This window comes from Ostrinia nubilalis, chromosome 4 (assembly GCF_963855985.1).
Source record: "Ostrinia nubilalis chromosome 4, ilOstNubi1.1, whole genome shotgun sequence".
NCBI classification, from domain to species: Eukaryota; Metazoa; Arthropoda; class Insecta; order Lepidoptera; family Crambidae; genus Ostrinia; species Ostrinia nubilalis.
Genome location: NC_087091.1, coordinates 5,333,840 through 5,349,981, shown reverse-complemented (window position 1 = coordinate 5,349,981; position 16,142 = coordinate 5,333,840). Strand labels below are relative to the sequence as shown.

The window sequence follows — 16,142 nt, the reverse complement described above, 5'->3', positions numbered from 1 at the left end:
ACCCACGTAATCAGAAATCCCGCATAACTCTTAACTATGGCAATATTATAGAAGAACTGAAAGAATATGACTGGTCTACCCTAATGAATAATACAGATGCTACAGATGCCGCGAATACCTTAGATTCAGTGTTGAAATTAGTAATTGAAAAGCATTCACACACTACTCTCGTTAGTCGCTCAAAAAATAACCTTAAGCCATGGATGACCCCCGGATTGATTAAATGCTCCAAACATAAAGACAAATTACACCTGACTGCTCGAAAAAACCCAAATGATCCAATACAGCAAAAAATATACACTAGATACAGAAACTTCTACATTGACTTAATTCGGAAAGTAAAGACGAAATATGAAAAAGATGAGCTTGAAAAACACAAAACTAACCCTAAATTACTCTGGAAAACAATAAAACAAATAACCCATACTAACAAAACTAAAAACCCCACAATAAACATGGTAAATAATACTTCAGACGGAGAAAACTGCTTGGACTCTTTCAACAATTTTTTCTCGACAGTCGGTGAAAATCTCTCTAGTAAAATATTGGAATATCTTAATGAAACTGAAGATACATTAGCTGCCAAAGTTGTTAACCCGAACTCTCCATCTAATTCATTTTTCTTAGAACCCACAGATTGCTATGAAGTTGAAGGGATAATTATGGGCCTAAAAACTGACAGTGCTCCAGGGCTTGATGGCATCTCCAACCGCCTTTTAAAAGTAATTAAACCATATATAATTGAACCTCTCACACATGTACTAAATACTAGCCTCTCCTCAGGGGTTTTCCCTAACAACTGGAAAACAGCTTCTGTCACCCCAATTCACAAAGGTGGCAACAAAGAATCTCCAAGCAATTATCGTCCCATTTCTTTACTGAGCACTTTCTCTAAAATTCTGGAGAAAATTGTTAATAAGAAACTTGCAAAATTTCTCGAAGATAATGGACTCTTAAGTGACCGGCAATACGGTTTTCGTCGACAAAGGTCAACTGAACAAGCGGTAAACCTCTTGACTAACACTATCGTAGATAATCTTGACAAAGGAAATGCTTGTATAGGTGTTTTCCTGGATCTGGCAAAAGCCTTCGACTCAGTCTCAATTCCTATCCTACTTAAAAAACTAGACCTTGCTGGTATACGCGGCATAGCATTAGACTGGTTTAGAAGCTACTTAACTGATAGACAACAATGTGTCAAAATTGATTCGCGAGTCAGTAGCTACCAACCCATCTCATTTGGAGTCCCACAAGGTAGCATACTTGGTCCAACTTTATTTCTGCTATACATTAACGATATCACCTCCCTTGACCTTAAGAATGCCGACGTAATCTGTTACGCAGACGATACTGCTATCGTTTTCCATGACAAATCCTGGGAGACCGTTCATCGTAGTGCAGAAGCTGGTATAGCTACCCTAAGCAATTGGCTCAACAACAATCTTCTCTCACTTAATACCTCTAAAACAAAATTTATTAGTTTTCACAAAACCCTAGCTTCTGCACCCACAAATACAATGCCTATAAAAATACACTCCGATCACTGCCCAAACAGTCCTCTCTTTCTAAATTGTAGTCCCGATATCAATAAGCCGTGTAACTGCAACACGATTTCTAGAACCGAATTTATTAGATATCTTGGTATCATTATTGATGAAAAGTTAAATTTTAAAAAGCACATTGACGTCGTATCTGCAAGGGTTAGGAAGATTGTAAGTATTATGAGGCTACTGAGGTCCTCGGCTGATAAAGAACTGCTCAAGTCCGTATACACCGCCCTATGCCAATCGCTTATTACGTACTGCATCACAGCTTGGGGTGGTACAGCAACTTCTACACTACTACAACTAGAAAGATCTCAGCGCTCAGTTCTAAAGGTGATGCTATTTAAAAACCGCCTATTTCCAACAGATCTTCTTTACCTAGAATGTAACCTGCTTAGCGTCAGACAACTCTTTATACAACTAACCTCTACCTCAGTCCACAAATCTGTATTAAACTCCGATTTAAACAACTCCTGTCAAAAAAGATTTTTTACAATCCCAGTCCCATTAACTAAAACTTCATTTGCCCATCGATTCAACACGTTTCTCAGCCCATTTATTTATAATAAAATAGTAAAATTCTGCAACATAAAAGACAAACCTACTAGAGAGGCTAAACACAAAATAGGAACATGGCTTACCTCACTAAATTACGAAAACACAGAGCATTTCATACGAATAGTACAATAAACAAAATGTGAAACCTACGACATACCTACACTTCATAATATTTTATCATCAATCACTAATTACTTAATACACGACACATACATAACCCATACTTATAAAACATACAGCACAATTATTGATTTTTTTTTTATTGTTTTTATGTTCTAATTATAGTTTTAATAGTTTTAAGTACCCAAAATATTGTAAAGTTATCTCCTGGCCTCCACGAGACAGGCTTGCCTAGTGTGGAGTCCAAGATTAATATGAAAAATGTAATTGTTTTTCTTGCAATAAACGATTTTATTATTATTATTATTATTATTATATAGCGTAGTCGGCCGCGTGAGTCTTCTTTGACGCGCGACCAAAAACGGTGGCTCGCGCTGCGAGTTGGTACGCGTACCCCAAGTGAACGCGTAGCTGCAGGTATGGACTAGGCGTTCCGGATACGCGTAAACTGAGTACGCCTACCAGGGTACGCGCAATCCGTATGCACCTTTACGTGAAAGTATGACGTCACAAGTTGTGGGCATGCCCATCCTGGTGAAATTTATTTTGTTATTATGTTGCCCCTGGAGTCATTTAGTCTCCTGTTCTCCACTGCAGGGGCACGGCCCTCTAATTTACCCGAAGCAAATGGAGGATTTGGCCTGATGTTGGGGAGGCCTGATGTACGCATATTTCTCTCTTATCTTCTCTCACGACATTTATCAATGATCTGATGATCGCAGAGTTGCAAACCAATAAAAAAAACATCAACATCTCTTAATAGAACTAGTGCAGACTATGTTCTTTTTTCTTTCTTGCATCAACTGTAACAAATATTGACCGTGACCCTCGCGGGGCGTCAGGTGTTCAAGGTGCTGCGCGAGGGCGAGGACAAGCGCTACAAGCCGTTCAAGAAGCTGCACAACCGCCGCCTGCTGTGGCACGGCTCGCGCGTCACCAACTTCGCAGGCATCATCTCGCAAGGTACGCCACTTGATAGTTGTAAAGTAAAGGCCTTGCCACACTGGCGGATTGCGTTTTCTGGGCAGCGGCGCGGCGCGTTACGCCGCACAGTGGTCTGAAAATGAAGCTCCCATACCATAGAAACTTAATGTCAGAAATTAATAAATAAAAATATGTATTGTGTTTAGTATACCTCCCTTTGTTTTACTAATATTGTATGAAGGGTATGAGTAGCTCCATGTGTGAGAAAAAAATTATTTTTATTTTTTTGTATGGAAAAAAACACTTAATGTGGATTTTTTTTAAACTGAATAGAACTGAAGGGCTGGTACTCACATGAGCTATTGCACCATACATGGCGATCAAGATGACATACAATTCTTGTGCCGTTGGGTGCCGCTTTGCACGTAGCAAGCTTTGGAAATTTTGAATTTTCGGTAGGTGATCTTTCAAGTCTTTGATGTTATTTTATGAAGTTATCAACCGCTTTCAATACGAGAATAGTATGTAAATTAATACTGATATAACTAGGAACATACTAGGGATATTTTTAAATAATTTTTATTTTGAAAATATAAAAAAATAAAAAGTTTAATCATTGAATGAAGTAACCAACCAGTTGGTAACTGACATTGTTATTAGTTACTAACCTGCTAATGACGTTTTAATGAAAATAATAGAAATCAATATTGATTAAATAAACAACTTAAAAAATCGAACTGCCTCACAGGCCAAATAGAATTACATTTGAAATCGGAAATAATTCCTACATAAGATTTTATTGTTTTAATGGCTTCATTTGTTACCCATTAAGACTATCCTAAATTTTCGACTTCGACGGAGTTGTGCTTAAGTGGTGGGGGCCCCCGAAAGGGGCGTTTTTTCGGTTTTACGGTTATATCGCGTAAAGGACTTACCCTATCAAAAACTGGTCTTCATGACGGTTGAAGGGAATTTAATCCTGCATTGAATAAGACTAAATTCATATGTTTTGGACAAACCGTTCTCGTGCTTATCTTCGAAAAAGTACAAAATGTACGTATAATTAATTAATGATCCTCTCCACGTCCAATGGCTCGTCACTCGCAGGCTCCCAAGCCTTGTAAAGGGCCGACTTAACCAGTTTAACCCTGTCAAGGCTTAAGAGCTGGATGTACCTATCCTTGTTCGTCCCAGCCATTCCTTAACTGCGGTTACTGCACCTCTTCCTTGCACTCTCCTGAACCGAAACCTGAACCACTCTGTGTTACCAGGCATCGATTAGGCAACGGTATCGAATGGCTGGGACGAACAAGAATAAGCGCATCCAGCTCGTAAGCCTTGACAGGGTTACACTGGTTGAGGCGGTCCTTTTCGCATTAGTAAACATACAAACACTCAACACGTCACCCACACTAACGCCTTGATGGCACGTTCAGGAGCACACACACAACACACTTACACATTCTTCATTTAGTATTTTTCTTGATTTTGTCTTTAGCTTAGTGTCTGTAATATTATTTTATTTTAATTGTTTGTTTATATGTTAGCAGAGCGCCACGCGGGGCCTCGACTGTTGGGCATCCCCTCTCCGCTCTTGAATCTATTAAAGTTTTAATAATTAGTTTATGTTTGGCGGACGCGGTTTGGGTCCCAACAGCCGAGGCCTAGGAAAGGGTACTCGCTGAAAATCAGCGTCGGGACATTCACTTATGTCCCGAGTATCGCTGAGCGGGCGCCTTTTTGGCTCGGGATTTTTACTGGTCTGGCTGGATTATGTTACTGTTTTTTATTTATTTATTTTTTCTTCTTTATGTACCTTTTTATACTTGTAATTGTCATTTTTTGTCCCGTGCCAAATAAAGATTTATTATTATTATATTATTATTTTCAAAACTCGGAATCCTGCGGGTATCGAGCCATTGGACGTGGAGAGGATCATTAATTAATTATACGTACATTTTGTACTTTTTCGAAGATAAGCACGAGAATGGTTTGTCCAAACATATGAATTTAGTCTTATTCAATGCAGGATTAAATGCCCTTCAACCGTCATGAAGACCAGTTTTTGATAGGGTAAGTCCTTTACGCGATATAACCGTAAAACCGAAAAAACGCCCCTTTCGGGGGCCCCCACCACTTAAGCTCAACTCCGTCGAATTCGAAAATTTAGGATAGTCTTAATGGGTAACAAATGAAGCCATTAAAACAATAAAATCTTATGTAGGAATTATTTCCGATTTCAAATGTAATTCTATTTGGCCTGTGAGGCAGTTCGATTTTTTAAGTTGTTTATTTAATCAATATTGATTTCTATTATTTTCATTAAAACGTCATTAGCAGGTTAGTAACTAATAACAATGTCAGTTACCAACTGGTTGGTTACTTCATTCAATGATTAAACTTTTTATTTTTTTTATATTTTCAAAATAAAAATTATTTAAAAATATCCCTAGTATATTCCTAGTTATATCAGTATTAATTTACATACTATTTTCGTATTGAAAGCGGTTGATAACCTCATAAAATAACATCAAAGACTTGAAAGATCACCTACCGAAAATTCAAAATTTCCAAAGCTTGCTACGTGCAAAGCGGCACCCAACGGCACAAGAATTGTATGTCATCTTGATCGCCATGTATGGTGCAATAGCTCATGTGAGTACCAGCCCTTCAGTTCTATTCAGTTTTAAAAAAATCCACTTTAAGTGTTATTTTCCATACAAAAAAAATAAACATAATTTTTTTCTCACACATGGAGCTACTCATACCCTTCATACAATATTAGTAAAACAAAGGGAGGTATACTAAACACAATACATATTTTTATTTATTAATTTCTGACATTAAGTTTCTATGGTATGGGAGCTTCATTTTCAGACCACTGTGCGCCGCGGCATTTTGCAAGCATTTTGGCGACCGCGGCGTGCCGCTTGCAATCCGCCAGTGTGGCAAGGCCTTAACATAAAATGTACATTACACAACTCTTTCCAGTATTAGCTATAGCTTCCAGTAGATATCACCATAACAATATCGTATCGTTTAAGAAATTAGTCAACTGTACCATGATACTACTGCTGGCGCTCTGGGAAATCCTTGCATCCTTTATTTTATTATATTTACAACCGCTGCTCCCCGCTCATACATGAAATAACTGCAATGTAACCAGAGTAAATACAAATGAGTAGGTCATCTTCATAGAAACGCACGGGCGCGGTTTGTATGTGAGCGAGCCAATACGTATGCGGCGCGCACGCACACACTGACAAAATTTAGCGGGGAGCCAGTCGTGGTTGCGCCGAATTTTGTCAGTGTGTGCGTGCGCGCCGCATACGTATATTGGCGCGCTCACATACAAGCCGCGCTCGGTGCGTTTCTATGAAGATAACCTATTCATTTGTATTTACTCTGATGTAACTATCCCCAGGTCTCCGCATCGCGCCGCCCGAGGCTCCAGTGACGGGCTACATGTTCGGCAAAGGCGTGTACTTCGCCGACATGGTCTCAAAGTCGGCCAACTACTGCTGTGCGCACCCCAGCAGCCCCGCCGGCCTGCTGCTACTGTGCGAGGTCGCGCTCGGGAACATGTTAGTATGACCAGGCCTGTTCATCTCCGCGAGTTTACATCGAAAACAAAACACGCACGATGGCCCACCTACAGGATACTATTCGACAAGGCCTCACATACGAGCGAACATTGACTCACGCACGCGTATTCTTGTGTTAGTCCAGTAGAATTAGCTTTTAAATCGGAAATAATTCCTACAAAAGATTTTATTGTTTTAATGGCTTCATTGGTTGCCCATTAAGACTCTCCTAAGTTTTCGACTTCGACGGAGTTGTGCTTAAGTGGTGGGGGCCCCCGAAAGGGGCATTTTTTCGGTTTTCCGGTTATACCGCGTAAAGGACTTACCCTATCAAAAAGTGGTCTTCATGACGCTTGAAGGGCACTTAATCCTGCATTGAATAAGACCAAATTCATATGTTTTGGACAAACCGTTCTCGCGCTAAAGTTCGGCAAAGTAGAAAATATACGTATAATTAATGACCCTCTCCACGTCCAATGGTTGATTGATGTCGGATATGACGAATGGTTGATGTCAATTGATTTTGTGGCGTCGAACCTTGGACCAGGCATATGGCTAAGCAATGAAATCGTACAGGAGGGTACAAGGAAGAGGGGCAGCCACATTAGGTAACACAGAGTCGTTCAGGAGAGTGCCAGGAAGAGGTGCAGCAACCGCAGTTAAGGAACGGCTGGGACGAACAAGGATAAGCGAATCAAACTCGTGAGCCTTGTTAGGGTTACACTGGTTAAGGCTACCCTTTACTAGGCTTGGAAGCATGTGGGTAACAAGCCATTGGACGTGGAGAGGGTCATTAATTATACGTATATTTTCTACTTTGCCGAACTTTAGCGCGAGAACGGTTTGTCCAAAACATATGAATTTGGTCTTATTCAATGCAGGATTAAGTGCCCTTTAACCGTCATGAAGACCACTTTTCGATAGGGTAAGTCCTTTACGCGGTATAACCGGAAAACCGAAAAAACGCCCCTTTCGGGGGCCCCCACCACTTAAGCACAACTCCGTCGAAATCGAAAACTTAGGAGAGTCTTAATGGGCAACCAATGAAGCCATTAAAGCAAAAAAATCTTTTGTAGGAATTATTTCCGATTTAATCAATTTTTGTGTTTAATTCTACTGGCCTATGTATGATGGAAGAAAATAAAGAAAATGGTGTACTAAATACTGTGCAGTATTTAAGGCCGGGTAGCAGAGAAAATGGCGAAAATGAGGTTTTCATTTTTCATTTTTGAGGTACTAAACAGTAAAATTAAAGGCTAAGATTTTTATTGGGCATAGTTGAGGATATTTTCTAGGGCTATTAACGGATGGAAACACGATTTGATGAAGTTGACTCGATAGAATAAATTCCCAAAGTTACCTCTATTCGTTTTCTATTTATGGTTTTATTTTTAAAATAAGCGATTTGAGATTCTAAATCTTTTACTAAACTAAAGTTCAGAAATAACTTGAGGGCTTTTAACGGATGAAATTTTTATATTGCGTCTTATTTAGTTACTATGTTAAAAAATGTGGAAAAAATCGTCCATGTCAAAAAAAAAAAAGTCAAAATTTCTTTATTTGTTTAGACTAATAAATAGTTCTTACAAATCGTCATTTTGCTCTTAAGGAGCCTCTACATGTCTCATAATCTTTTTACCCTACCAGCGCTTCGAGACCAACATTTGGCAAGTGCTGAGAAGAAGCGCCGCAACAAACTCAGTCACCACTGTCTGCCGGTTAATATAAATAAATAGAAATAGCAGTAGTAGGTACATTCGATTCAGGAGCAGTTCACTGAATTTACCATGCATTCTTGTATAGTGTATCTTATAAGAATGGGTATACAAAATTGCGTGGCATATTAAACAAGGTAGTGACGTGCTAATATCTAGACTTACAGATTACATACTCAAATACTAGTAGAAATGACTCGCATACATAAGTTGGAATAACTTGGATTGACCAGTCCCCGAAAGCAGCGCCTGTTCACAGACATGACGAGTGAACCAGCCATCGCTTCACTCGACCATATTAGAGGGAATGTAACGACCCGCCTCACTACGCCACCACCCCAGAGACATTTTAGTGAGAATGACAATACCAAGTTATCTCTTAGAGAAAAAAAAAACTAATAATAAAGCTAAGTAACAGTCCAGATTGAGAAGCATGACACTATAACATTTTAGAAAATTAGATTAGTTTATACATTACTTTTCATAGCACGATTTTAATTCTTTTTAGTGCGAGCATGAGAGGACCATAATCCTACTCCCAGGATGACTTATCATTAAGAAAATCTCGAGTTGTATAATAGGCTTTTTTAAGCATGTGATCTTTAACTATACCTTTAAATTTATTGTACGGTAGCTCTTTATATTTATCAGGGACTTTGTTATAAAAATGGATACCTTGTCCCATAAAGGTGGCAAACACTTTATTAAGTCTAAAAGCGGGTATAGCCAATTTATTTTTATTTCTAGTATTGATTTGGTGAATATCACTTTTCTTTTTGAAATCATTAATATTTTGTTGAATAAATAGAATACAGTTTAAGATGTATTGTGAAGCGGCCGTGAGAATGCCAATTTCTTTAAACAATTCTCTAAGGGACGCTCTTGCTTTCATTTTATACAAGTATCTTATGGCACGTTTTTGCAGAATAAATATTGTTTCAAAATCTGCAGCTTTGCCCCATAGCATGATTCCATATGACATTAGGCTATGAAAGTAGCTAAAGTAGACTAAGCGAGCTGTTGAATCATCGGTTAATGACCGTATCCTTTTTATTGCAAAAGCCGCTGAGCTGAGCTTTCCCGCCAGAGTTTCTATATGGGAGCCCCACTGGAGTTTTGAATCCAGGGTAATTCCCAGAAATACAGTAGATTCTACCAGATCGATTGCATTATTATTAAGTTCTATTTGGGTACTAACTGTTTTTACGTTAGGCAAAGAGAATTTTATACATTTTGTTTTCTTTGCATTCAGTTGTAGATTATTTGTAGTGAACCAACTTAAAACTCTTGTTAGTGCATTATTTACATCGTCAAAGTTATTTTTACTTCTATCAATATTAAAAATCAAAGATGTGTCATCAGCAAATAACACGATTTCGCAAGAGTCTTTAACAAAATATGGTAGATCATTAATGTATATTAATCCAAGTAATTGTCCAAGCCGAACGGCTTGGACAATCTCAATCAGTCGCGCGGTGGCGCTTACGGAGGACGGACGCGTGTCACTTTTTTGGCCGTGACAGTTCGCGATTTGTCAATATTTTTGACAATGATGACTTTGATGAGTCACAGTATAATAATATCAGTGTTACTGGAGAAAGCTAAAATTTTTTATAATTAAGAATTATCAATTTTGTCTACCTAATGAAATTTAAATCGTTTGCATCCTTTTAAACGAAGACTCTACTCTACTCTACTCATAGTACATTCCTCAAATATGAGACAAAACCAATAAGTTAAAATTACATTTTAATAGTACCTACATTACAATACAATCGTCTTACACTCTTTAGAAGAGCACACTGATACAAATAAATAATAAAAAATTAGGTCAGTGGGTCAAATATAGGGGCAGCTGCACATCACTGAAAGACGATTCTGTTTACTCGGCATCTGGGCTGGAGAACATGAACCCTTGTTTACAGATGCAGTTGTAAATGGAGTTATAACTGGACAAATTTTACATGAAATGTTTAACAGAAATCAGTTAAAAGACACATACATGGAATACCAATAAGGTTGCGGAGGGAAAGCTACCTATTATAAACTAGCGGCCGCCCGCGACTTCGTTCGCGTGGACCTCGTTTTACCCCCGTTAGATATCATGTTGATAGATGGCGTTTCACGGTTTCCCCCGAATGAATATTTACGCACGTCATACAGTTTGTCCAGCGCTGTAGATTTTAACCAATGACGATAGGTAGATAGCGCTTTTTAGACACGTCTTATTTATTTATTGAAATTTATTTGTCACATATCGTCATAAGTTAGCCTATATGTTAATCTGGGTTATAAACAATAATACTGTAAAGTTTCAACAAAATCCGTTCAGTAGTTTTTGCGTGAAAGAGTAACAAACATCCAGACATCCAGACATCATGACATCCAGACATCCAAACTTTCGCCTTTATAATATTAGTAGGATTAGTAGGATAGGATATTTCACAATCCAAACTAATATTTACTATTTAGCATTTACTTACAGTAAATATTAGTTTGGATTGTGAAATATTTAAAATAAAAAAAAAGAACAAAACAAAATAGGGTTTCAAATTACCTATCTTTTTCTAATTTATAAAGAGGTAAAGTTTGTGTGTTTGTGTATTTGTTAAATTGTAAGGAGTAATCTCGGGATCTGCTGAACCGATTTTAAAAAATCTTTCACCAATAGAAAGCCACATCTGAGTGTAATAGGTTATATTAAAACCGAAAAATTCCACACTGGCGAAGCGGCGGGCGGAAAGCTAGTTTATTTATAATTATGTAAGAGCATAATTATTAAAGTCGAAGTCTAACATTATTTATTTGTGTGGACCTATTAACGAGAGATTACAAGGCGTCAAATATTTCAAGAAAAAAATTAAAAACTATTATAAAGCTAAATTTTGCTCTCATGGAGCCTTTACCTACTCTGACAAATTAAGACTTAGAGAAGAATTTCATAATAAAACTATTTAACTGTTCTACATTGAAAAGCTTGATCGGGTACAACACCTCAAGTTATTTCAGAACTTGATTTCATTAAAAGACTCCGAATATCAAATCGCTTAGGTACCTAAAGTCAAACGATTCTGAAATGTCAAGTGGCATAAAGTTGGGACTTATGAATAACCCATTCAGATAGTAGCGCCCTCCTGTCAATGACATACCTGGAACATGGTATGGGAGTGTGGGACAACTAATAAAAATGACTGACGGATATCGTAGAGACCTAAATGATGGAAGGTGTGTTCTTTGTATGACGTAGGCATCTCATAAGAAAAGATTTTCCAAAATGGGGTCATGAAATGAAGGGGGTGAAAAAAGGGGGCAAAGTTTGTATGGGACAAAGTGATTCCTTGGTTCAATCTACTTGAAATTTAGCTAAACAATTCCTTAATATATGTAATTCATGAAAGACGTGTGGAACGGGTAGAAAGTAATTTTGGCAGTCATTTTCTTCGAAGTTGATATCAATACTACTTAGTGCCTTTGATTTAATTACTTTTTATTTTTACAAGTGTTTGAAAACTCCATGTCAGATTGTGTTCAATGTCAAGTGAAATCTCAAATTGAAATGTCTCAATCTCAATGAGGAGACTGTATTTATTCCTAGAATTCCCCTAACACCGTCAAATTTCCCTTTCGAATTCAAGACAGTGCAGTTTCCCATCAGTCTGCTTCGTAATGACTATAATATTAAACAAAGCTCAAAGTCAAACTCTAGGGATCTCTGCTTGAACTGCCATGAGTGCACAGAGGTATGCAGGTAACCGCGTGTGATGCTCATAGTAATTTTCGATACAGAACCCCGTACATACGTCATACATATTATAGATAGAAAACACCCATACCAATACAAACAAATATGTTTCTGCAATTTTAGTATGATATTTTTATTTATTAATAAACAAAGTGACTGAACAAAATTGATGCGTTTACTGATTAATGTTATTAACCACATGCAAAGCTTCGTGAATTGCAACAACTATAATTTATTATCTAAGCTCTAAATAATCGCTACTAAGAATAACTTATCATAAAATGTTTTTCCAATCGCTCAAGCTCCCAAGGGCCTACCGATAGGTCGGGTGACGTAATCTTGAAATTCTTTAAGCCGGCGCAGAACTTCTAGAAGATCGGGCGACGCCACGGCCACTTTGAACCGTGTTTAGTTCTGCAGTTATATTTTATATTTATTCGATTTTAGAATATATTCCCAAAAAGTCTGAAAGGTGTTTTAATTTTATCACTTGGATATGATTTGTATTAGAAAGTGTTGTGAGTGTGACGCTTGAAGGGAAGGAAGTCAACCTAACCTAACCAACTGCGTATTTTTCTATACTATGTAGCTGGAAATTGTGGCGGGAGCTCTTTGGCGCGCTGTCTTCGGCGAAGAATTGCGCGCGCAGATTTTGACAGCGCGAAATACCTACTTTAGCAGAAATACCAAGCCTTAACTGCCTAAATAATAATAAAAACACAGAATGTACTTTTTAAGTTGCCTCAAGACACTGAGAGGTAAATAAGTAGTTAATATTATTAATGATAATTCATGCTAAATCATGTATTTCCTCCGCCATTTTCCGCAGTTTGGCACCTCACGTCACATCATTTTACCGAAGTCAGCCCTATAGCTTCGGCGCAGTGCCGATCACTGACGTTTGTCAACAAAATGGTGCTTGACTCTTGAGACAGGCTAAATTACACCATATTGTTAATGACATTGAGCATACAGTTTTTTAAATACCTTCGCGAAGTAAAACTTCTGTACGTAGTACTTATTATTATTCTGTGGTATGACGCGCGACATGTCGGGACATACACTCGCGGACATGTGTCGCAGGCCGCCAACTACTGCTGTGCGAGGTCGCGCTCGGGAACATGTTAGTATGACGCGCGACATGTCGGGACATATACTCGCGGACACGTGTCGCAGGCCGCCAACTACTGCTGTGCGAGGTCGCGCTCGGGAACATGTTAGTATGACGCGCGACATGTCGCTTACTGCTGCGCGCATCCCAGCATCCCTATTCGCCCCATTCCTGAGCCAAAATGCAGTGTTTTTGGCGTTGGCACTTGGCACCACTGGGTCCACTGGCGAGTCACGGGAGCTCTTTCTACAGGTGGCGCCGACCAGTGAGCGCAGATTCGGTTGACTTCATCTAGGTACACTTTATGAGCTTTCAAAGCTCTATTTCAAGGATATACCCACATTACCCACATTAATTTGACGTCACTTCTGGCTGCTGTTTTTACGCTGCCAACCTATACAGCTCAACCGCACAATAAAAGGAGTTTCAGGCACTCACCGTCAAACCAGGGTTCGAAAATATCCGATATTTATTATAAATATCAAAATATCGGATATTTATGATATATATCCGATATATATCAACTTTGATATATATCAATTTTGTATGAAAGCCATACTATTATTTTATTGTATAATTTATGAATACTATTGCATATGTGTTACATAAACATGTTTTAATGTTTTTAATACTTAAAATGAGACAAATAATGCAAAATCATACATTTTCTTTTAAATACGGCAAAATCAACTAAAAAAATAAAAATCTTATGTCAAAAAGTACAAATACAGTCACAAATTTTAAAAATTGATATACAGGGTGTTAGGTAAATGGGTATATGAGCCGACACTAGCCCATGTTAACATGGTCATATAAATGGTATGGTGAAGTCAGAAAATTGATATCTTCATTTTAATCATTTTATTTTTCATACAAATCGGATTTTATAAAATTTATTTTGTATGAAAATTAAAAATAATAAAATGATGATATCAAATTTCTGACTTCACCATACCATTTATATGACCATGTTAACATGGGCTAGTGTCGGCTCATATACCCATTTACCTAACACCCTGTATATCGTCAAAACCGGCTTGATATATATCGGATATATATCCGATATATATCCTCGAACCCTGCGTCAAACCGTGCAAAATCTTTTTAATGCGAAAAAGTAAAGCCAAGCCTATTTGCAAGAAATACAATAATAATTCTAACCTCCATTTACAACCTACAGGAAAGAGTGCACCCAAGCCGAGTACGTAGAGAAAGCGCCGGCAGGCAAGCATTCTCTGTGGGGCCGCGGACGCACGGAGCCCGACCCGGCGGCGGCTCGCACGCTGCCCGACGGCACGCTGGTTCCGCTGGGCGCGCCCGTCACCAGGAACATCAACACCTCGCTGCTGTACAACGAGTATCCTTTTGTAATACAGGCTGTTGTAGGACTTGTAGGGTCGCGGCGACCGGCGCCGTGATGTTTCTATAGAAGCTACAGGGTGTTAGGTAAAGGGGCTTATAAGCCGACACTAGCCCATGTTAACATTATGCACAGGGTTCGAAATTATCAAGATAATTACGCTTCATGATAATTATCAGATAATTATCAACATTATAAGATACATTTTTTGTACATAAGAAATTCTGATTGCGAATGTTGCTTTGTTTTTGGTTGGTGATTGTTGTCAAGTTATCCCTCGCTAGTCACATAAATCTTGGAAAATAGATAAATATTTTGACGCTAGATAACTGATCATCGTGGAGCTAAATAGTAGGTTTTATAACTATCTATGTTGACTAACGCCCACCACTAGACGTAAGTGCGGAAATACACGTTCGAAAACTTCGAATACAGTTCATTTTCATGAGCGCATTTTTTTGTTATTATCAACCGATAATTTATTATCCATCTGTTAATTGATGACATATGATAATTATCACGATGATTATCGTGATAATTATCATTGATAATTTTAATTATCCTTTCGAACCCTGATTATGCATATAAATGGTATGGTGTAGTCAGAAATTTGATATCATCATTTTAATTTTTTTAATTTTCATACAAAATAAATTTTATAAAATCCGATTTTAATCGATTTTGAGTCGAGCGCTCATTTTGCGAAGTGCACATTCTGCGTCATATCCGACTGGGGGAGACTTGTCATGGAGATTGTGGGGGGGTCTGCCAAAAAAACTGATTTCCCTAGGGTACACCCATTTATAACGTGTTACGTGATAGCGCTACATATTTTAATTACAATATTTTCCTGAGCACGCATTTACAGATTCATCGTGTACGACGTGGCACAAGTGAACGTCAAGTACCTGATTCAAGTGAAGTTCAACTTCAAGTAATTGTCGACTCGCGGTTTCTTTCAATCCATTTAATTTTCTTTCAAGAATCTTTCAACAAACTCATTATTTTGTTTTTATTATTTAAGTGTGTAATAATAATTAAGTCCGCCGTATTCGTGGTTATGTGATATTCGATTGTTAATGTTAATTGTATTGCATTTTAAGTGTCATTCCGTACCATATTGTTAATTAAACTAAATAATGTTGATTTTTATTGAGGTATGATTATTAAGTTTCTTATTATTGTAATGAAAAAATTCCCAGTTTTAATCTTAATTTGTATTGTTTCGTAATAAATCTTATTTTTCTTAAATAATTCTGAATGAATTTTCGTTGTTTTGCTTACTTTTTACCTGCTTCCTGCACCGCTCGCACTTAACCAAAAAGGCTGAATCTCTAAGCTCATAGTCAAAGTGAAAAGGTATCATTGCATTGGCGGCCGCTGGCTGCCACTGCTTACTTTCTCAGGGCCACTCGGGAGCAGGATTTCTCTGAAGCCGCTAAAAAGTCTGCGACTTCTAGAGACGTCTGTTTAGAGTAGGCGCA

At 38.0% G+C, this 16,142-nt stretch overlaps 1 protein-coding gene across 1 annotated transcript in view; it reads left to right on the top strand.

Moving 5' to 3' along the window:
- The window catches only part of LOC135088547 (poly [ADP-ribose] polymerase), a 46,275-nt gene extending 30,352 nt beyond the window's left edge, over positions 1–15,923 (top strand). Inside the window, exons 17-20 of the mRNA XM_063983384.1 lie at positions 3,065–3,185; positions 6,571–6,730; positions 14,479–14,655; positions 15,527–15,923. Of these exons, the coding sequence (XP_063839454.1) occupies positions 3,065–3,185; positions 6,571–6,730; positions 14,479–14,655; positions 15,527–15,596 (528 nt within the window). The 3' untranslated portion in view covers positions 15,597–15,923. The remainder of the gene's footprint in view (positions 1–3,064; positions 3,186–6,570; positions 6,731–14,478; positions 14,656–15,526) is intronic.
- The last annotated feature ends 219 nt before the right edge of the window (positions 15,924–16,142 follow it).